The 22,118-nt window shown below is 35.5% G+C and overlaps 2 protein-coding genes across 2 annotated transcripts; both read left to right on the plus strand.

Moving 5' to 3' along the window:
* The first annotated feature begins 811 nt into the window (after positions 1–811).
* On the plus strand, positions 812–21,782 carry LOC120164739 (chaperone protein dnaJ 49-like). Its single transcript, XM_039174404.1, has 4 exons — positions 812–818; positions 9,165–9,174; positions 18,430–19,571; positions 21,527–21,782. Exon 3 carries the CDS (start codon positions 18,451–18,453, stop codon positions 19,555–19,557), a length of 1,107 nt encoding a protein of 368 aa, XP_039030335.1. The 5' UTR covers positions 812–818; positions 9,165–9,174; positions 18,430–18,450; the 3' UTR covers positions 19,558–19,571; positions 21,527–21,782.
* Positions 921–1,633, plus strand: LOC120164742 (uncharacterized RNA-binding protein C17H9.04c-like). Its single transcript, XM_039174406.1, has 3 exons — positions 921–1,261; positions 1,383–1,453; positions 1,561–1,633. The coding sequence occupies exons 1-3, from the start codon at positions 930–932 to the stop codon at positions 1,569–1,571; spliced, it is 414 nt and encodes a 137-aa protein (XP_039030337.1). The 5' UTR covers positions 921–929; the 3' UTR covers positions 1,572–1,633.
* Positions 21,783–22,118: the final 336 nt, after the last annotated feature.

Here is a 22,118-nt window from a genome sequence, read left to right on the forward strand (position 1 = left end):
TTTGACATGCAAGTTTTGTTGATGAGGCTTAAATAAAGGGAAAAAAAGATTCACGAACAATCTCACCCATGCTTATCTTTTTCTTTTTTTTCATCATTTTTTCAACTTTTTTTCCCTTTTGAATTATAATTTTGTACTTTTTCCCAGATAGTTCAAAATGCAGGTTGTTGTATCTATAAAATCTCTGTCTCATGAGGTTTGTTATATTATTAATGAAGTTCTTTTAAGAAAAAAATATGAATTATAGGTTGTGATGTTAAAGATAATGATTGAAAAATAGTAGTAGTAGTAGAACCGTTATGGATGGAGGAAGATAATGAGGGTGACGGTGGTAGAGATGAACATTTATTATAGTTTTGTTAAGGTTGTATCAAGTTCTAAAGTTAGCTTGGTGGTTGGGTATTTAGCTTTGGATTCTAAAGGTTTATGGTTTAAATCCCATTAAAAATATTTTTTTCATCAACAAAACGACGTCGTTTTAAGTTTTTTAAGCATCAAAACGGTCGTGTCAAAACGAGGTTGTTTTGGGAGAGAGTCATATCATTGCCGTCACGGAATAAAGATGTCATGTCATCGCTCCGTTAATGAATTAACGGCGGAGTGACATAATTGCAGCTAAACATAAATGTCCTGTTAAAATTGATAAAATTAAAACGTCTGTGACATAAACGAGTGGTATTTGAAATAGTTATATATATAAAATGTGTCCGCGCTTTGGGAGCTTAACAAGTATAAATAGCCCTTCCACCCAAACACCAACAAGCACCAACTGCACCGCAGCATCTACTAGCATTCTTCAAGTCCCCTTGCTTTCCATTCTCGGTAAGCTTTGCATCAGTTTATTGTGGAAGAAGCTTAGTTTTCTGTGTCTGGTTTTGTTTCTTTTTAATAATCTTCTTCTTTGTAAAAAGTAGATTTTCCGAGCCGAAATGAGCTGGATAGGAGGAGGAGACTGGCTGTGCGCCGCATGCCAACACCAGAATTTCAAAAAGCGAGAGGCTTGTCAACGCTGTGGCTATCCCAAGTACGGCGGCCCCGACGTATCGACCTTCGTATTCAACAAAAGCTACGGCGCCGAAGCCTTGGCCGGGGACTGGTACTGCACGGCCATGAACTGTGGAGTTGTCAACTACGCAAGTCGAACGAATTGCTACCGGTGTGGTGCGATGAAAAACGATTTTGTCGGCTATAATAACATGATGGGCGCCGACGGAACCGTCGTTCCCCCTGGATGGAAAACGGGTGACTGGATTTGCACCGGGTGAGAGTTTGCATTCAATACACTTTGTATGGGACGTACGTAGAATTTTATATTAAGAAAATATAGAATATAATTACACACGCTGCATTGTGCGCTGATACGACATTCTTGATGTTTGCAGATATGGGTGTGGAGTTCACAATTATGCTAGCAGGATCGAGTGCTTCAAATGCAGGACACCAAGGGATTTCGGTAAGAACATGAAACAATGAGTTAATTCAGAGCATACTCCATGAATACAAGCTTTGTATCAGTGACAATGAAGTTCCTGACAAGTTTTGCTTCTGTTTCTTTCTCAGGTGGTGCATAGGAGTTTAAGAAGACGAATGGTGTGTGCAATGGCTGTCACTAATCTCTAATCCTTCAATCACCAGCCTTCGTTTTTCCAAGACTGTAATCATGATGTTTCCTTTCTACAAGAGATGGCATGAATCTGAGAGCAAAGATTCATAGTCAAATAGAAACTTAATAAACATTATGGTGTTAACTCCAATTCTCCATTACAGCAGCTTTCTTTTTGACAAGATTCTTAATCTTTTTAACACGTAGAAAGTGGCCCAATTTCCAGTGAATCAATTCGGCAACTCACCGAACCGAGCTGGTCCACACGCTAAATAATTGCCCATTCGATTCTGCTGCTGCCTGTTTTTGGCTTTACATTAAACATTTTTGGCTTAAATTTGGAAACCTAGTCAAGGGCAAGTTATGCTTCTAAATATAGGAGCTACCATGTCATGTTTACTAATGCTTGTTGGTTGAAATAGGATAGAGGTATAGAATACGGATAATATGTGTTATAGGCTTAATTATAAAATAAGTGTCCAAACTAAATCATTTTTCTCAAATAGGTGTTTAAAGTTTTTTTTTTGAATCATTCAGGTGCCACGTTACAAATGTTATCATTTTAGGTGTGTGGATTATAACGACAATTAAATTTCACCGTTAAGTGACACGTGTCAAGTTCTAGTAATTTTAAATTTTTTATTTAAAATAAAAAAAATTATATATTTTACAAAACCCAAAAATTTTGATTTTTAAAAAAACTTAAAACTTTGAAAACTCCAATTTCAATCCCTAAACCCACATCGTCTGTCGTCGTTTGATGTCTATCGGACCTCCACCGTACGACAAGCCAAACACGAACATAAACACTAACGAAGGAAATGACAAAATTGCTTCTCTGTCGAACTCAAATCCCAAAATTTGTTACACTCAGACGACCAATAATGTACACTACGACAAGGGAGACTATGACCGACCAGGGAGATGGAAAGGGCTGCGTCGACGATGGCGATTGTTGAATTATGTTTCGATATAACAAAATTAAGGCAAGATGTTTTTGGACTTGAATTGAATTTATTCAAAGTTTTAAAAAGGTTTCAAAAATAATTCAAAGTCCATTAAATTCGGATTTGAGCAAAAATGCTAAAGGGTGTCAAAGTGTATCCATGCACTCCTGCAGTGCATCCATGCACCCCTACAGTGCATCCATGCACCCCTGCAGTGCATCCATGCACCTGCCACTAGTGCATCGATGCACCATGCAGTACATCCATGCACTCAATTTCTAATGCAATTAGTGCATCGATGCACCCTGCTGTGCATCCATGCACCATGGCTGCAACGGCTAATAACAACTAGTTTATTTGAATTTAATGAAGGGGTATCAATGCACCTTGATAGTGCACCGATGCACCATGTTATGGGCAGCCTTTTTGAGTAGAAAAATCATCCCCAAACGGCTCCAAAATATCCCCAACGGCTATATACAACATCAAACACATTCCAAGAAATAAATACAAGCTAAGGACACTTGAAGAAGTAAGAGAACAACCATCCAAGCAATCAAACAGAAGAGAAGAGTTTTTCATTCTTATTTCATCTTTCTCTTGTAAATATTTTATTCTTGTGAGCTTAATTCTTGTAAACACCTACCTTAGAGAGGTTTTCTTGTTTACATTTCTTATCCTTTTATAAAGGAGAAAGGTCCTAGTTTAGCCCGAAAAAACTAGGGAGTTGTAAGGTTATCTCTTTGTCCTCAAAATAAAGAACAAATTAGTGAATTTGTTGGAAAATCCTTGGTGAGGAGCTAAGGTAGTGGACGTAGACTTTGGTTGAGAAAGTCAAACCACTATAAATCGCTGTGCAATTCTCTATCTTTCAATCTCCTTACTCCCTAAACACAAAACCGTTCCGACCCCTCTTTACAAACCGTTCCAGTTGTCGATTCGAGCTTCCGAATATCCCAACAATTGGCATCAGAGCCTAACTCGTTAAGAAGGTTTAATCACCTTGAGACAATCCTCGAAGAAGCTCTACCAATTCTCGATGCAAGACAAAGAAATGACTTTTTCCTCCGGTGCTTATTATCTTGAAGAATATTCTATTATGGATTCACAACCGGTCAACAAGCCACCCTTCTTCAATGGAGTAAATTATGCACATTGGAAGAATAAGATGATGTACTTTATTCAATCCTACAATCTAGGAGCTTGAAACTCAATCATGGACGGTTATTCCTCTCTACCCGGCAAGTACAATGATTGGAGTAGAGAATAACAAAAAAATTTCCAGCTTAATTCTAAGGCTATACATATTCTATTATGTACTTTAGGCCCAAATGAATATGGAAGAATCTCATCTTGTTCCAGTGCCAAAGAGATTTTGGATAAGCTCCAAGTCACTCATGAAGGAACCAACGAAGTGAGGGAATCAAAGAAAAGTCTTCTCAACCATAGCTACGAGAACTTCAAGATGAAACCCGATGAAGACATCAAAGCTATGATGGATAAATTTTCCATGATTGTCAACGGTCTCAAGGGATATGGAGAAGTAATCCCAAATGAGAAGCTTGTGAGGAATATGATCTACTCTCTTCCAAAAGAGTGGCAATCAAAGAAGACGACCATTATCGAAGCAAAAAACCTAAAGTCTCTCACTCTCGACGAGCTAATTGGTTCCCTTCTCACTCATGAGATGATGGTGAATGAAGATGAAAAAAGGGAAGAGAATAAAAACAAGAAGAAGAAGAAGAAGGGGGAGGAGGTAGGCATTGCTTTCAAATCCACCAATGAAAGCTATCAAGATTCAAGTGATGAGGTGGATGAAGACGATGATGAACAAGAAGAAAAGATGGTCAAGCTCTTGAAGGAACTCAAGAGATTCATGATTTCCAAGGAAGTGAAACATGAATCAACCAAGAAGAAGAGTCCCCCGGTAAGTTTCAATTGTCAAAGAAAGGGGCATGTCAAGTATGAATGTCCTATTCTAAAGAAAAAGGGGAAGAAGGCATTTGTTGCATCTTGGAGTGATGAAGATGATTCCAATGATGAAGATGAAGTAGTCAACCTATGCCTCATGACCACTCAAGAAGAATTCGAGGTATCTTCTAACTCAAATGAATTTAATTCATTTACTTTTGATGAGTTACAAGATGCTTATAATAGGTTGTATTTGGGATTTGAGACCATGAATTTCAAATATACGAAATTAATTTCAAAACTCAAAATTAAAGATAATTTGATTTTGAAATCAAAAGTTGATTTTGAAAATCAAAATAAATGATTTAGAAAAAGAAAATTTTGAGTTAGGAGTTAAGCTTGAAAGCTTAATAAAAGAAAAAGAATTAATTTCTAAAAACAACCTATTATGTTTAGATATGGCAAAATGCTCACATTGCCATTATCATGGTCATATGGAACATACTTGTCCTTTGAAGAAAGGAAAACGTTTTAAAATTAGACAAGTATGGGTTCCCAAAGGAACAAGAGGCATTGAAACTAACGTTCAAGGACCCAAAGCAATTTGGATACCAAAATCTACTTAAATGTCTCTTGTAGGTGTGTGAGAGCAATGGTGATGAAAATGATGATATTCAAGATGCTCTAGCCACACATGAAAAGGAATGGGTAACATCTAAGCTTAATGTTTTTAATTTTAGTTATTTGGTTGCTCATAGGATTTATGCATGCATGAGTTTTGATTTTAAATGATTATGCATTGTTTTTAATCTCATATATGTTAAAAAAAAGGTTATGATGAACATTTTAAATTTTTAAAGATTTTTTTTTCAGTTCATCATAATAAAATTTTGGTCAAAATTGGTTTTAATGCAAATGATGTCTCTCTAACAATTGATATCATTTTTTCAAAAACTTTGATTTTACAAATTTTAAATTTTTGACCTAAATTTAAATGTTTATGCATGTGATTTAAATGAAAATGATATCTCTCTAACAATTGATATCAAAATTTTCAAATGCATAACATTTTTGGAAAAAACTTTATGCATATGCACTTAATTTCAATAATTAATATTGCATAAAGTATTTTAGACTTGGATATATTGAATTTCATGTACTACTAACATATTTGTTATTCTTTGTTGAAATTCAATTTTGTTTGAGTGTCAAATTCTTAAAGCTAAATTTTGTTTGGAATGCATTTATTGAGGGGGAGCTTTGATTTTTCAAATAAGTTTTAAAATGTCAAATTTACTACTTACTCTCCAAAGTTATTTTGAACTTCAAAGATTGATTTTTTTTATATAACAAAAAGGGGGAGAAGTTTGGTTTGAAAAATTCAATTTCTTAATGAAAAAGGGGGAGCTTAACATTTTCATATATTTTCAAACAATTGATATCATTTTGTTAACAATTGGTATCTTTTTCATTAAACATTTTATTAAGGGGGAGTTTTGCCAAAAACAATTTTTCAAATGTTTTGTTATATCAAAAAGGGGGAGATTGTTGAATTATGTTTCAATATAACAAATTTAAGGCAAAATGATTTTGGACTTGAATTGAATTTATTTAAAGTTTTAAAAAGGTTTCAAAAATAATTCAAAGTCCATTAAATTCGGATTTGAGCAAAAATGCTAAAGGGTGTCAAAGTGCATCCATGCACCCCTGCAGTGCATCCATGCACCTGCCACTAGTGCATCGATGCACCATGCAGTGCATCCATGCACTCCATTTCGAATGCAATTAGTGCATCGATGCACCCTGTTGTGCATCCATGCACCAATGCTGCAACGACTAGTTTATTTGAATTTAATGAAGGGGTATCGATGCACCTTGATAGTGCACCGATGCACCATGTTATGGGCAACCTTTTTAAGTAGAAAAATCATCCCCAAATGGCTCCAAAACATCCCCAACGGCTATATACAACATCAAACACATTCCAAGAAATAAATACAAGCTAAGGACACTTGAAGAAGTAAGAGAACAACCATCCAAGCAATCAAACACAAGAGAAGAGTTTTTCATTCTTATTTCATCTTTCTCTTTTAAATATTTTGTTCTTGTGAGCTTAATTCTTGTAAACACCTACTTTAGAGAGATTTTCTTGTTTACATTTCTTATCCTTTTGTAAAGGGGAAAGGTTCTAGTTTAGCCCGGAAAAACTAGGGAGTTGTAAGTGTTGAGTTAATCGAATGACGAAATTGGCCAAGAGGGGGGGTGAATTGGCAATAAAAAAATTTGTGGAAGCTTTTGCAGAAAATTGAAAGTAATTGCACAGCGATTTACAGTGGTTCGACTTTCTCAAACAAAGTCTACGTCCACTACCTTAGCTATCCACACTAAGGATTTTCCAACAAATTCACTAATTTGTTCTTTCTTTTGAGGCCAAAGAGATAACCTTACAATTCCCTCAAGAGTATACCCCAACTCTTGAGAACACTCTTTTCTCAAAGAGAAGATTACAAATTTGCAAACTTACAAGAAAACCTCACAAGGTAAGATGTTTGCACAATTCTAAAACAAAGAAAAGAACACTCAAAGATGAATACAATTGAGCACAAAAAGTGTTCTTGAAAGCAAAATGAATATTGAATGAAAATAGGCTTGAAATGCTCAAACTTGAGGTTTGATGCTTTCTCTTTGATTCTCTCTTGATTCTAGTTGCTTGATGTTTCTTGTTATTGATCAATGGCTTCTAAGCTTGCTTAAATACACCTTGGATCACTTCTGAACGTTGGGGATAATTAGAGAAGATATTATAGCCGTTTTAGTGTGAAAACATTTAATAAAACAGCTTGGAGCGTGGGGGGAATCGGTTCCCTCTCATAGGGAATCGGTTCCCTAAGTGTAAAATTCAAATATTTCGACCGTTGAACAGGGGGGAATCGGTACCCCCTGGGGGGGGGAATCGGTTCCCTCCGAGCATACTGGAATTCTCGGAACAAAAATGTTTAGGGGGGAATCGGTTCCTCCTATGGGGGAATCGGTTCCCTCCGAGCATTCTTGAAATCTCGGAGCCAAACCATTCAGGGGGAATCGGTTCCTCCTATGGGGGGGAATCGGTTCCCTCTGAGCAATCTGTAATTTTTGACTTTGAATTGGTTCGAAATACTTTGTAAAATTATTTTGAAATTGTTTTATGATTAAAACTTAATTTTACACTTAAGTAAGGATTAAAAATAATTTTTGAAATATTTGGAGTAATGTTTTGATATTCGAATAGTTATATCGAATATACTTTAGAAAATCATTTGGAAAATCTTAAAATCCATTTAACTTAATTTGTTATATCGAAATATTAAAATGTTTCAACAATCTCCCCCTTTTTGATATAACAAAACATTTTAGTAATTTTAAGATTTTTGAAATCAAGTTTTGAAATTACTCCCCCTTACTTTAACACTTCTTCAATTTATCATGTAAAACATATTTAACACTTATTATTCTCCCCCTTTTTGTTAAATCAAAAAGACATTGTAAAACAAGGTTTTGAAAATCATTTAGCCAATTGATTTATTAATTATAAGCTTAAGCTGCTAAGATCACAATCAAAAGAGAGGTTAGCCATTAGTTTCATAAATCAATATTCATAAATAATGTGATATGGCAAAATTGGTCATATTACTAATGATAATGTAAATGATGCAAAAATGAATAAAACACCAAACATATAAGTTCACACCATTCATAAATCCAAAATCCAACAATCCACAAAATCAAACAATTCAAAATATTGAAACAATATTCATTTTGTTCAAAGTTTTAAAGATAAACATAAAATTAAGCATCCGGATCGGTAGGAGGAAAACGGGCTCGCATAGCGGCCATCTCGTGTGTGAGTTCATTGATACGAGCGTTGGTTGATTCATTGTTTGCACGCATCTCCCGAAGAATCTCTAATTGTTGAGCTCCCATTGTGGATAAATGAGACTCTATAGAGGAAAAGCGCGAGTCCATGGTAGCGTATCGGAAATCGAATGTCTCCATAAAGGATTGAAAATATGGAGGCATTTGATGCGTTTGTTGTGCTTGCTCCTCGGGCTGCTCTTCGGGTTGTTCAGGTTCTTCTTCAGCTTCATCAATATCCCTCATTAATTGTTCAAACTCGGGATCTTCGTCAGCCTCGGGTGGAGCTTGTGAAGAACTAGCTCCCGGAGTAGAAGAACGAACCCATTCACCTGTTTCTTTGTCCTTTACCCATCCCGCTCTCGTTAAGGAAAGAAGATTTATTTGTTTCTTAAGAGGAAAAACGGCATCTAGACCGACTCTAAGCCCAGCTTTGGAAAACAGATTACTCAAAAAGCAACCGTAAACTAGAGATGAACAGTGTTTCTTGTTAGGAACAAGATTTATGGTTTCAACAATTTCAGCAAAAATAATCTGAGGTAGGTTAATTTTAATACGGTTTTCGAAACAATGTAACCACCAAAGATCCAAAGCTCTAAGAGTAGAATAACGACCTCCGGATGGTCGAAACCACCAAGAAATCATTAGATGAAGAAAACGCTCATGTAGGTCTAAGACACTCGCACTATCTCTTCTTTTATAACGAGAACCTAAAATTTGTTTTTCATTCGAAATACCATCATTATCTAATCCAAATGTATTGGATATATATGCCAGGTCAATATATAAGAATTGTCCTAGGAGGTAGGAACGAATTCCTATGGTTTCGGTTTCAGCTTGGTTTTTAACACATACGGCATTAGAGTAGAATATACGAACAAGTTGATGGTAAACGATGGGTTCAAGATCAAATAGTTTATCAAATTTCCATTCTTGTAAAATGGGAAGATATTTAAAATCGATAGCTAACATAGCTTGACGAGAAGGAATACGTTCTTCCCGGATTTTGTAAGAATCGAAATATTGATAATACCAATATCGGTGATTTCTAGACCCAGGATGATTGAAACACGAATTTTGGATAGTCAAGTTAGGATCAGTGGGATTGGGATTAGAAATTGGAATAGAAGGAGGATTTGGAGGTGAATTTGGTTGACGACTAGAACGACTAGATGAAGACCTAGGACGTTTAGGATTTGACATGGTGAAGGAAATCGGAATAGATATAATAACCTGCAATTTTAAAACAAGTGTATGCAATTCAATTAATCCCAAAACTCAATGAGTCCTCAATATTTCAAGATTCTCTGAATCAATCCTAATGGGCAAAGTTTTTGAAAAACTTTTGAAAAATATGGTTTTGAGAAACAATATATGTATAGTTTTTCATAACAACAACATAATTTAATCAAAACACAATAATTTGAAAAATAACATTTTTTTTATTATTTCGAAAATTTAAAAAAAAATTGAAAAATTCTTGTGTTTTTGATGAAATTAGTTGTAACATCTAGTTTCTAATCACTAAATAATCAATGCCCGATCACTATTTCAACCTAGAACTAATTAAAACTAATCCTATGTTCAAAAATAATGAAATAAAGAGTTTAGAAAACTTTACCTTGAAAGATGAAGATTGAGGGGATTTAGATGTTGTTTGCACGATTTTAATGATTTCAACAGGTTTAGAAGATGATTTATGAAGCAAATTCCGATTAATATTGTTGATTTGAGGCAAAAATGGAGATTTGAGAGATTTAGAGGGGAGAAACGGTGAAGAGAGAGGAAGAGGGTTTTTGAGAGTTTGGGGTTGTTCTGCCCGATTTTAGCAGAACCCCAGGGGGTATCGATTCCCCTGTGGGGGGAATCGGTTCCCCTTCAAAGGGGGAATCGGTTCCCTCAGGGGGGGATCGATTCCCTCTGCACCAAAATGCTAAAATCCGATTTTTTAAGCACAAAATGCTAAATTAATCTTTTCTAGTGGTATTGGCAACTCATATATCAAAAATTAATTATGTTCAAACAATTAAATTAATCTTTAATCGATTTTTGAACATAAAATTAATTTTCACTAAGAATCACAAACTCCCCCCTAACTAATAGCAAGAATGCAATCAAAAATTATTATAAGCATTTTTCAAGATTTATTAAAAGTGCTAAAATTATTTTAAACACTAAGTGAAGATAGGTTGGTCAAACCTAATTCTCTCCTAAGTGTCCAAAATCTTTCCTTGTCTAAGGGTTTTGTAAAGATATCCGCTAATTGGTGCAAAGTATCAACAAATTCTAGAACTACATCTTCCTTAGTGACATGGTCTCTAATGAAGTGATGTCTTATTTCAATGTGCTTAGTTCTAGAGTGTTTGATGGGATTTTTAGTGAGACAGATAGCACTAGTATTGTCACACTTGATAGGAATAGTACCTACTTCAATTCCATAATCAAAAAGTTGTTGTTTCATCCATAAAACTTGTGCACAACAACTACCAGCTGAAATGTATTCGGCTTCAGTGGTAGATAATGCAACACAATTTTTGTTTCTTTGAAAACCAAGAAATCAGCATATTTCCAAGGAATTGGCAAGTACCGGAGGTGTTTTTCCTATCTAATTTGCATCCTCCATAATCCGCATCAGAAAAAGCATGCAAGCTAAAGCTAGAGTCTCTAGGATACCAAAGTCCTAAACTAGGAGTGTCCTTAAGGTATCTAAAGATTCTCTTAACAGCTAGTAAATGTGATTCCATAGGATATGATTGAAATCTAGCACATAAGCAAACACTAAACATAATGTCCGGTCTACTTGCAGTTAGATAAAGCAAAGAGCCAATCATTGACCTATATAATTTAACATCTACACATTTACCTCCTTCATCTAAGTCAAGCTTTGTTGAAGAGCTCATTGGAGTGTTATGAGGTTTCCCATTTTCCAGTCCAAACTTCTTGAGCATATCTTTGACGTACTTAGCTTGATTAATGAAGATGCCATCTTTTCTTTGCTTGATTTGGAGTCCCAAGAAAAATGAGAGCTCCCCCATCATGCTCATCTCAAACTCACTTTGCATTAGCTTAGAAAATTCTTGACAAAGAACATCATTAGTAGAACCAAATATTATATCATCAACATAAATTTGAACTACTAATAAATCTTTACCTTTTCTCTTTAAAAACAATGTAGTGTCAACCTTTCCTTTTAAAAAACCTTTTTCAATTAAAAAATTTGACAATCTTTCATACCAAGCTCTAGGAGCTTGTTTTAAACCATAAAGAGCTTTTGTCAATTTTAAAACATGATCCGGAAAATTTGAATCTTCAAAACCTGGAGGTTGTTCCACGTACACTTCTTCTTTTATAAAACCATTTAAAAATGCACTTTTAACATCCATTTGATATAATTTAAATTCATTGAAACATGCAAATGCTAATAACATTCTAATTGCTTCCATCCTAGCTACGGGAGCGTATGTTTCATCATAGTCTATGCCTTCTTCTTGAGTATAGCCTTGACCAACAAGTCTAGCCTTGTTCCTCACTATATTACCACTTTCATCAAGTTTATTTCTAAAAACCCATCTAGTACCTACAGTAGATTTATTACTAGGCCTTTCAACTAATGTCCATACTTTACTTCTCTCAAATTGATTTAATTCTTCTTGCATAGCCATAATCCAATGTTCATCTTTTAATGCTTCTTTGATGTTCTTAGGCTCTATGCATGAAATAAATGCAACATAATTACAGATATTTCTAAGAGAAGATCGAGTAGTTACCCCTTTTGATGGATCACCTATAATTTCACCATCCTTGACATAGTTGTACTCTCTTGGAAAAGATACTTCCCTTTCTTCAATGGTTGGATTCTCGAGGGGATCATGAGTTTCCTCATCTTTTGTTTCTTCCTTTGATGATGATTCTCCAACGTCATGTTTAACGTCATTTGCTTGTACAATACCTACATCATCATTAACAGAAGAATCCTTCCTCGGAAGGGGATTATCATCGAAAACAACATGTATAGACTCTTCTACAACTAAAGTTCTTTTATTAAATACACGATAAGCTTTAGAATTTAATGAATAACCCAGAAAAATTCCTTCATCACTTTTAGCATCAAATTTACCAAGATTTTCTTTACCGTTGTTTAAAACAAAACATTTACATCCAAAAGGATGAAAATAGCTAATGTTAGGCTTTTTATTTTTGAGAATTTCATATGGATTTTCTTTAAAATTGGCCTAATCATTACTCGATTTACAACATAACAAGCGGTATTTGTGGCTTCCGCCCAAAAATATTTTGGCAAATTATTTTCACAAAGCATGGTTCTAGCCATTTCTTCTAAAGTTCGATTTTTCCTTTCAACAACTCCATTTGTTGAGGGGTTCTAGGTGCTGAAAAATTGTGGCTAATACCATTAGAATTACAAAACTCAATAAATCCAAGATTTTCAAATTCAGTTCCATGATCACTTCTAACACTAGTGATAGAGTATCCTTTTTCATTTTGGATTATTTTTGAAAATGTGATGAAATTTTCTAATGCTTCATCTTTAGTACTTAAGAATAGAACCCAAGTGTATCTAGAATAGTCATCTACCAAGACAAATGCATATTGTTTTCCTCCCAAGCTAGTAGTTCTAGTTGGCCCAAAAAGATCTAAATGGATCAATTGTAATACTCTACTAGTTGATACATCATTAATAGATTTAAAAGAAACTCGTTTTTGTTTTCCTTTAGCACAAGCATCACAGATTTTATCATTATCAAATTTAAGCTTAGGCAACCCTCGAACTAAATCACCTTGAATTAGCCGTTGCAAAACACTCATACTAGCATGACCTAGTCTCCTATGCCATAACCAACTATCATGCTCATCCTTAGCAACTAGGCATAAATTAGTCATATCAATAGAATCTAAATGCACCATGTAAATGTTTCCTATTCTATGACCAACAAGCATAATTCGATTAGATGCAATGTCAATGACTTTACAACCATTAATTTCAAATAAGACATTGAATCCTTTATCGCATAATTGACTAATACTCAATAGATTATGCTTTAATCCATTCACATATAAAACATTCTTAATTTGTATGGAAGAGGTATTACCTATTGTACCAATACCTTCAATGTGACCTTTTGAATGTCTCCAAAAGTCACTTCTCCTCCATTTTTGGCGTTAAGCTCAATGAACCGGCTTTTGTCTCCGGTCATATGTCTTGAGCATCCACTATCAAGGTACCATGAGTTTGAATTTGTTTCCCGTGCCTTGTAGCAATGCTCTTTTCCCTACAAACATAGATTAATTTTTGATTTTTGGTACTCAAATTCTTTTGGGTCCATATTCATTAGTTTCCAAAATCCTAGTCCCTTTAGGTATCCATTTGTGTAGGATATTTTTATCTTTAGTAGTAATGAGTTCTTTAGGAACCCACACACTTCTAATGATTTTTCCATTAGAGGTTCTTTGGGGACCTCTATGATTGTAGTTTCTAAAACTTTTTCTAACAAAGTTGGATTTTGAATTTTCACCTTTTTCAAAATGTTTTGTTCCAACTTTATCAAAAGAAGTTTTAAGATCATCAATTTTCTTTTGATGATCATCATTGACCTTTGAAAGTAAATTTTGCAAATCTAAATTTTTCTTTTCAAACTCTTCTAGTTTGATTTGCAAATCTTTGATTTTACTTTCAAGATCATTGTTGGTTTTGGATATGAGTTTATTTTCATTTTTCAACTTTGAAACATCATTTTTATATTTTAAAAATAATTTCTCATAATCCGAAGCTAACCCATTATATTCCTCTAATAGCTCATCATAAGATAAATCATCAAAATCAGATGAGTTAGAGGTTACCTTAGAATCTTCCCCAAATGCCATTAAGCACAAGTTTGCTACTTCTTGTTCTTCTTCATCGGAACCTTCTTCATCGCTCCATGTAGCCACATGAGCCTTGTGCTTATTTTTTGATTGACCATTTTTCTTCAATTGTGGGCAATCATATTTGACATGCCCCAGCTTTTTGCATTCATAGCAAATGATTGGGTCCTTCTCTTTTGGTTCATTTTTGAGGCATTCGTTTCGTTTGAATTTTCTTCCTTGGTAAGGTCTCATCATTTTTCTGAACCGTTTGGCAAACAATGCCATTTCCTCGTCATCATCATCATCATTAGAATCACTCTCATCTTTTGTGGATTTGAGAGCAACTCCAATGTTTTTCTTCTTCTCCTTCTCCTTTGGTGTCTCTTCAACTTTATCAAGGTCCACCTCATCTTCAAGCATCATCTCATGAGTGAGGAGTGAACCGATAAGTTCTTCAAGAGTTAAGGACGATAGGTCCTTAGACTCGATGATTGTCGTCTTCTTTGATTGCCATGATTTTGGGAGGGAGTAGACTAACTTCCTCACAAGCTTTTCATTTGAGATGATCTCTCCATATGATTTGAGACCATTGACAATCGTTGAAAATCTATCCGTCATAGCTTTGATGTCTTCATTTGGTTTCATCCTGAAATTTTCATAGCTATGCGTTAGAATACTAATTTTTGATTTCTTTACCTCATCGGTACCTTCATGTGTGACTTGAAGCTTGTCCCATATTTCTTTGGCGGTTGTACACGATGAAACTCTTCCGTATTCATCTGGTCCAAGAGCACAAAAGATAATATGGATGGCTTTGGAGTTGAGCTGGAACATTTTGTATCTCCTTCACTCCACAACCTTGGATGAGTGATAGGCTTAATGTATCCTTCTTCTACGGCATTCCATGCTCCCATGTCACTTGTTTGAATGAAGTACATCATTCTATTCTTCCAATAGGCGTAGTTAGCTCCATTGAAGAAAGGAGGCTTGTTGACGGGCATCGAATCGAGACCGGAGTCGAAGTTTGAAGCGGAGGCCATTGATGACTTTAATAATCGATATAACTCTTCCCGAATCGACTCAAGAGGCGATAAAACCTTCAAATGAGTTAGGCTCTGATGCCAATTGTTGAGTTAATCGAATGACGAAATTGGCCAAGAGGGGGGGTGAATTGGCAATAAAAAAATTTGTGGAAGCTTTTGCAGAAAATTGAAAGTAATTGCACAGCGATTTACAGTGGTTCGACTTTCTCAAACAAAGTCTACGTCCACTACCTTAGCTATCCACACTAAGGATTTTCCAACAAATTCACTAATTTGTTCTTTCTTTTGAGGCCAAAGAGATAACCTTACAATTCCCTCAAGAGTATACCCCAACTCTTGAGAACACTCTTTTCTCAAAGAGAAGATTACAAATTTGCAAACTTACAAGAAAACCTCACAAGGTAAGATGTTTGCACAATTCTAAAACAAAGAAAAGAACACTCAAAGATGAATACAATTGAGCACAAAAAGTGTTCTTGAAAGCAAAATGAATATTGAATGAAAATAGGCTTGAAATGCTCAAACTTGAGGTTTGATGCTTTCTCTTTGATTCTCTCTTGATTCTAGTTGCTTGATGTTTCTTGTTATTGATCAATGGCTTCTAAGCTTGCTTAAATACACCTTGGATCACTTCTGAACGTTGGGGATAATTAGAGAAGATATTATAGCCATTTTAGTGTGAAAACATTTAATAAAACAGCTTGGAGCGTGGGGGGAATCAGTTCCCTCTCATAGGGAATCGGTTCCCTAAGTGTAAAATTCAAATATTTCGACCGTTGAACAGGGGGGAATCGGTACCCTCCGAGCATACTGGAATTCTCGGAACAAAAATGTTTAGGGGGGAATCGGTTCCTCCTATGGGGGAATCGGTTCCCTCCGAGCATTCTGGAAATCTCGGAGCCAAACCATTTAGGGGGGAATCGGTTCCTCCTATGGGGGGGAATCGGTTCCCTCTGAGCAATCTGTAATTTTTGACTTTGAATTGGTTCGAAATACTTTGTAAAATTATTTTGAAATTGTTTTATGATTAAAACTTAATTTTACACTTAAGTAAGGATTAAAAATGATTTTTGAAATATTTGGAGTAATGTTTTGATATTCGAATAGTTATATCGAATATACTTTAGAAAATCATTTGGAAAATCTTAAAATCCATTTAACTTAATTTGTTATATCGAAATATTAAAATGTTTCAACAGTAAGGTTATCTCTTTGTCCTCAAAAGAAAGAACAAATTAGTGAATTTGTTGGAAAATCCTTGGTGAGGAGCTAAGGTAGTGGACGTAGACTTTGGTTGAGAAAGTCGAACCACTACAAATCGTTGTGCAATTCTCTATCTTTCAATCTCCTTACTCCCTAAACACAAAACCGTTTTGACCCCTCTTTGCAAACCGTTCCGGTAGTCGATTCGAGCTTTCAAATATCCCAATAGCGATCATGGTCGACAAAGGAGGTTAGGATTAGAGTTAAGGTTAGGGATTTGGGAGTTTTGAGGATTTGTATTTTTTTTGTAATTTTAGAAAATATAGGTTTTTATAAGTATAATATTTAAAAAAAAATCAAAATTACTAGAGTGTGACACGTGTCGCTTGACGGAATTTTTTAATGACTCTTATGTTCCGGGCATCTAAAATGGTAACGTTTGTGACATTATGCACCTAGATGATTAAAAAAAATTAGACACCTATTTAGGAGAACCAGTATAGTTTGGGTACTTATTTTATAATTAAGCCTTTAATATATATAGTTAAAAGTTTTATGTATTTAAAGCTTTTTTGAGAAAAATATCAGCTGAGTTTTTATTCGATTGATGTAATTATTATTTATAAGAGTGCATATTCGATTAAAATTTGATTGATAAATCTAGGGAAAATACAAAACAATATATGTTTAAAGGCTCTCAATCAATTGATAATGATCATTCATGTTAGCTTTATCGATTAACCAAATAATGCCAACAGTGAATTGGCCTTTTAAAAAATTTGGTGGAAGGAATAGAAAAATTGAAAGAATTGCACAATGATTTAGAGTGGTTCGACTTTTAAACCAAATATATATCCACTACCTTAGTATCCACACTAAGAATTTCTCAAATCCACTAGATTTGCTTACCTTTAAGGACAATGTATAATCTTACAAACTCTTCAAGGTTTATACCCCAAAACATTGAATACACACTCTCACTAAGAGTAGTTACAAATTTAGCAAACTAAAGAAAAAACCTCATAAAGGCAAATGAGTTTGCAACTAATTAAGCACACACCCAAATTATACTTGAGCAAGAATATACAAGAAGCTCACAAGTATATTAAAAAAGATTTGACAATTTTTGCTCTAAAATACTATTGATGTTGGTTTGATCTTTTAATTGACTTTCTTATTGTTCTCCATTTGAATCTTCGCCCCTTTTATGTCTTCTAACGTCAGTCTAGCCATTTAGAGCCATTGGATTCATTAATTTTGAGCATTTAATGATCACCTGCACATTTGATATCTATACTAATATGTTGGTCTCGAGACCGAGCCTTCTAATGGTAAAAAATATAGTCGTTGAGCCATGTTGCTGAAGAAAGAGATGGTGTAGATGGAGCAGGGCAGAGTTGATGGCATGTTGGTATCATTGTGGAACATGCGTTGGTGAAGAGAGTTATGTTTAACCTTCTTTTCTTGTGTTGTAGTGAAAATGTTTATTCCTTTATAAAGTTTAGTTTTGGTCCATTTTAGTACCTAAATTTTTTATTTTTTTAAAATCATACCTAAAGTTTAGTTTTTGTTTCATTTTAGTATCTCGTTCAAAATTTAATGTTAAGTTTTGATTTTTTTTTGAAAGTTTAGATGTTAAATAGACCAAAACTGATAGTTTAGATACTAAACACGTTCAATTTTTAACGACGGGTACTAAAGTGAAACAAAAACTAAATATTAAGTATGATTTTGAAAATATTAAAAGTTTAGATACTAAAACGGATTAAAAATGATATTTTAGATACCAAGTGCATAATTTACTCTAATAAATATTGAATCTTGAATTCAATTAAATTTCAAATCACCCACCGACCTTGAAGTATCAATAGCATACGAACTCTAAGTAGCGATTTCCCTTTTACCCCCAGGTTCTTCTAGGGCAATATCCCGCTATTTTTTACCTCCGATTAATAGTCATCTCTTGAAATTTTGTTCTTTTAATTTGAACATGGATGGCAACAAAGATGATGCCTTGAAATGCTTGAAAATCGGCAAAGATGCATTGGACGCCGGAGATCGAGACCGTGCGCTCAAATTCCTCACCAAAGCGCGTCGGCTCGACCCATCTCTTCCCGTCGACAATCTCTTATCAGAGGCTAATGAAGCGAAATCCGACGATCGGTCGACCCCGGAACCTCCTTCCGATTCTTCTCAATCCAAGCCGTCCGATAAACCCTCAATTCGCCGGAGGAATCCACCGTCTGGATCTGCGGCTGCTTCTTCCTCCTCGCCGACGGCTATTGCAGGTACGTACACCGAAGAGCAACTCTTGATCGTGAAGCAAATCAAGAAGAAGAAGGATTATTATGAAATTTTGGGGTTAGAGAAAACGTGTTCCGTTGATGATGTTCGAAAAGCTTATCGGAAACTGTCCTTGAAAGTTCATCCCGATAAGAACCAAGCTCCCGGTGCCGAGGAAGCCTTCAAGTCGGTTTCGAAAGCGTTTCAATGCTTAAGCAATGAAGAAAGTAGGAAAAGGTACGATCTCGTTGGATTGGACGAACCTGTTTACGAGAGGAGAGCTTCACCGTATCGTGGCGGGGGCAATGGATTCAATGGCTTTTACGATACAGATTTTGACGCGGACGAGATATTTAGGAACTTCTTCTTCGGTGGGATGCCTCCGGCGACTACCCAATTTCGAAGTTTCAATTTTGGACCTGGAATGGGAGCTAGAACGGGGGATCAAGGCTCTGCTGGATTCAACATCCGAATGCTGATTCAGTTGCTGCCGATCCTTCTAATCATCTTGTTTAGCTTTTTACCATCATCTGAGCCTGTTTTTTCGCTGTCCAGGTCGTATCCTTATGAGTACAAGTTCACAACAAAGAATGGTGTGAACTTTTACGTGAGGTCGACGAAATTCAAGCAGGATTATCCAGATGATAGTATTGAGCGTGCAAGGATTGAGGAACGTGTTGAGAGAGATTATTATTCTATTTTGACTCAGAACTGTAGATTTGAGCTTCAGCGGCAGCAATGGGGATTTATCCGTGAGACGCCGCATTGCGATAGGCTCGAGAAGTTTCAGTCTGCAGCAGCAGCAGCAGCTTAATGGCTTCTATTAAGGTCTTTTCCATGCCCCTGTGTTATTTTTGTCCCATTAAGTTTTAAGGTTTGAAGTTTTAAGTGCAATGATTGTCGGTAAGCATCGGAATGATTATATATGTTATTATGACATGTCTATTTGCTATACAAATGCACAATTTGAAATCTGGGTTCAAGGTATACAGTTTGATAGCTTGTTATGCATGTTGATATCGATTCTTAATGTGACTTTATCTAGGCCTGAATGGTATAGTTATGCCTGTAGTATAATGAAAGCATGTGCCGTTAGTTTTGATGATGATAAAAATCGAATGTGGTTCAGTTAGAGTTCACACGAAATTTTCATTTTTGTTGCATAAATATGTTCTCATTCTTCCAAACTTCATTCTGCTGCCCTTTGAAAATGGTTCTTAAAGCAATTTCTCTGCACCTGGCATAATCATACACATTTGCAGTAAGAGACAGCAGCTTTCTAGTATTAGTGTTAAAATGAGTAGAAACTTTTGTATATGGAATACTTGCATGCAATCTTACAATTTGATGTGTCACACAATTAAATCAGATTTCTTTTACTGGATGGTTACCTATATGACTCGAATATTACAAACAATTTTCCCTTTTCAAAATGTTCCTTTTGAAACACTAAGTACAATGTTTTAGTTTTTTTTTTATATAAATGGGAGGCCTCGTTAAAAACCCCCTTCATAACCGTCAAGCTACGAAAATAGCTTAACGGACATTGGAAGGAGGAAAAGAGTGCCTCAAAATTTTATTACTTAAATACCAAGTACATCAATAGTACATTACAACCAAACACAACCAGAATACATCCACAAAATGACTATAACAATCTGCAGACAACACAACAAAAACCTATCCCTAACTTAGCAATACTTGCCCCTCCTTACAAAATAACCTAGACATCCTTTACACAGCAGAACAGTAGGCTGCACTACAAACTAATACCCAATTCCCGACTTTGCAAGCTCATCAGCCTTCCAATTACAACTTCTCTGAACATGCCTTACAATTACACTTTTATCCACCACCACAGCACAAATTTTCTTGACCAAAGATTCGAACAAAGCTGTGCATGAACCAGGATTTTTGATCCACTCCAAAGCCTTCTAACTGTCCGATTCCAAAATCAACCTACCTTTATGTTCCCACTCCTTCTCAAAGAAGAAGCGTAATCCTATTTTAATTGCAAGCAATTCTGCCAAAATAGGGGGGGGCAGCCCGACCTTTTTCGAGAAGGATCCCAGCAACTTACCATTCGAGTCATGAACAAGACCACCTATTCCACCTCTATGCCACTCCTCCTCCACTGCTCCATCAACATTTATCTTCAAAAAACCTAAGGGAGGAGGGGACCAACCAGGTGAAGAGGATATCACCTTCTTGGCATTCCAATGAATATCTGCCAGCGATGAGTCACTCACCAAGCAATCAAACTGCAAATTAGCACTAGGAAATTTTGCAACAAACCATGAAACCAATCTAAATCTGACGAGGAATGACAGTTGAACTGAATCAAATGAACCCTTCTTAAAAACGATTTCATTCCTACACTTCCGCACAAACCACATAATCACACCTGGTATGAACGTCCAAATGTGAGAGTTTTGAACTAAATCCATCCAAGCCACTACTAAATCAGCAGGATTACATGGCAATACCGCTGTAACTTTCCAAAAACGTAGAAAAATACACCAAACATCCCACACAAACTTACAAGATACCATAAGATGCATACAATGTTTTAGTTAAAGTGCAAGCTTTGCTCTTGTGGCTTCATGTTCTTATGGTATGCTGCTGGAGAAGTTTGAGTAAGGACATCTTGAATCCCTTCTCTCCTTTCTGCACGTCTAGTCTCTTTGATTACATGTTTGATGCCGATTAATCTGTTGAAAAAAAAAATTCACTTCCCCTTCGTCTTAGTAGGCTAACAATGACGGTGTGCATTTGTGATGTAGGTGACAGACTGAACAAAAGTGGTCGGACTTGTCACGTTGCACACTCTGCTTTCCATACATAGCAAACACGGAACTGCACTTTGTTTTGGAGTGTATAATTGGGTTCTCAAGCTGCTAAGGAAGGCATTAGGCCACATACTGAGATTTTTTATTGATATAATTTGGTTAATGTAAGATTTTATATATCCAGGTTGATGTATGTCTAGAATGTTATCTGGACTGATATGGCTTATGCAGACCATCCATTTTGATGTTATTTTAGTTAATATTAACTGACAGAACAGTCTTGAAGTCACGCATCCTTTGATTTTGTGTTCCTTTGATCGTATGAAGCAGCATTGCTGTTTTGGTTTAGATGCTATTTTGGGGCACTTTCAGGGTTTCCCCCATTTATAGAGATGGAAAACCTCGGCTTTGTGATGCAGGCTCCAGGGATGGACTTAGGTAAGGTGGGGGTGATCGTCCCTCTAAAAATTTAAAATTATCTCGTACTTTGGGTTTTTTTCTATGTTTTTATATTGAAAATATGTTTTTGCCTCCTGAAATTTTATAAGTTCGAATTTGCTCCTCTTAATATATAATCATGCGTCTG

The sequence above is a fragment of the Hibiscus syriacus genome, unplaced genomic scaffold, assembly GCF_006381635.1.
Source record: "Hibiscus syriacus cultivar Baekdansim isolate YM2019G1 unplaced genomic scaffold, ASM638163v2 tig00111542_pilon, whole genome shotgun sequence".
Classification (NCBI taxonomy): Eukaryota; Viridiplantae; Streptophyta; class Magnoliopsida; order Malvales; family Malvaceae; genus Hibiscus; species Hibiscus syriacus.

Excerpts from the sequence above, each read along its gene's own strand:
- LOC120164742 (XM_039174406.1), top strand. The coding sequence starts at position 930 with ATGAGCTGGATAGGAGGAGGAGACTGGCTGTGCGCCGCATGCCAACAC. Across the intron at positions 1,262-1,382 it reads GGTGACTGGATTTGCACCGG|ATATGGGTGTGGAGTTCACA; the intron begins GTGAGAGTTTGC and ends TGATGTTTGCAG.
- LOC120164739 (XM_039174404.1), top strand. The coding sequence starts at position 18,451 with ATGGATGGCAACAAAGATGATGCCTTGAAATGCTTGAAAATCGGCAAA.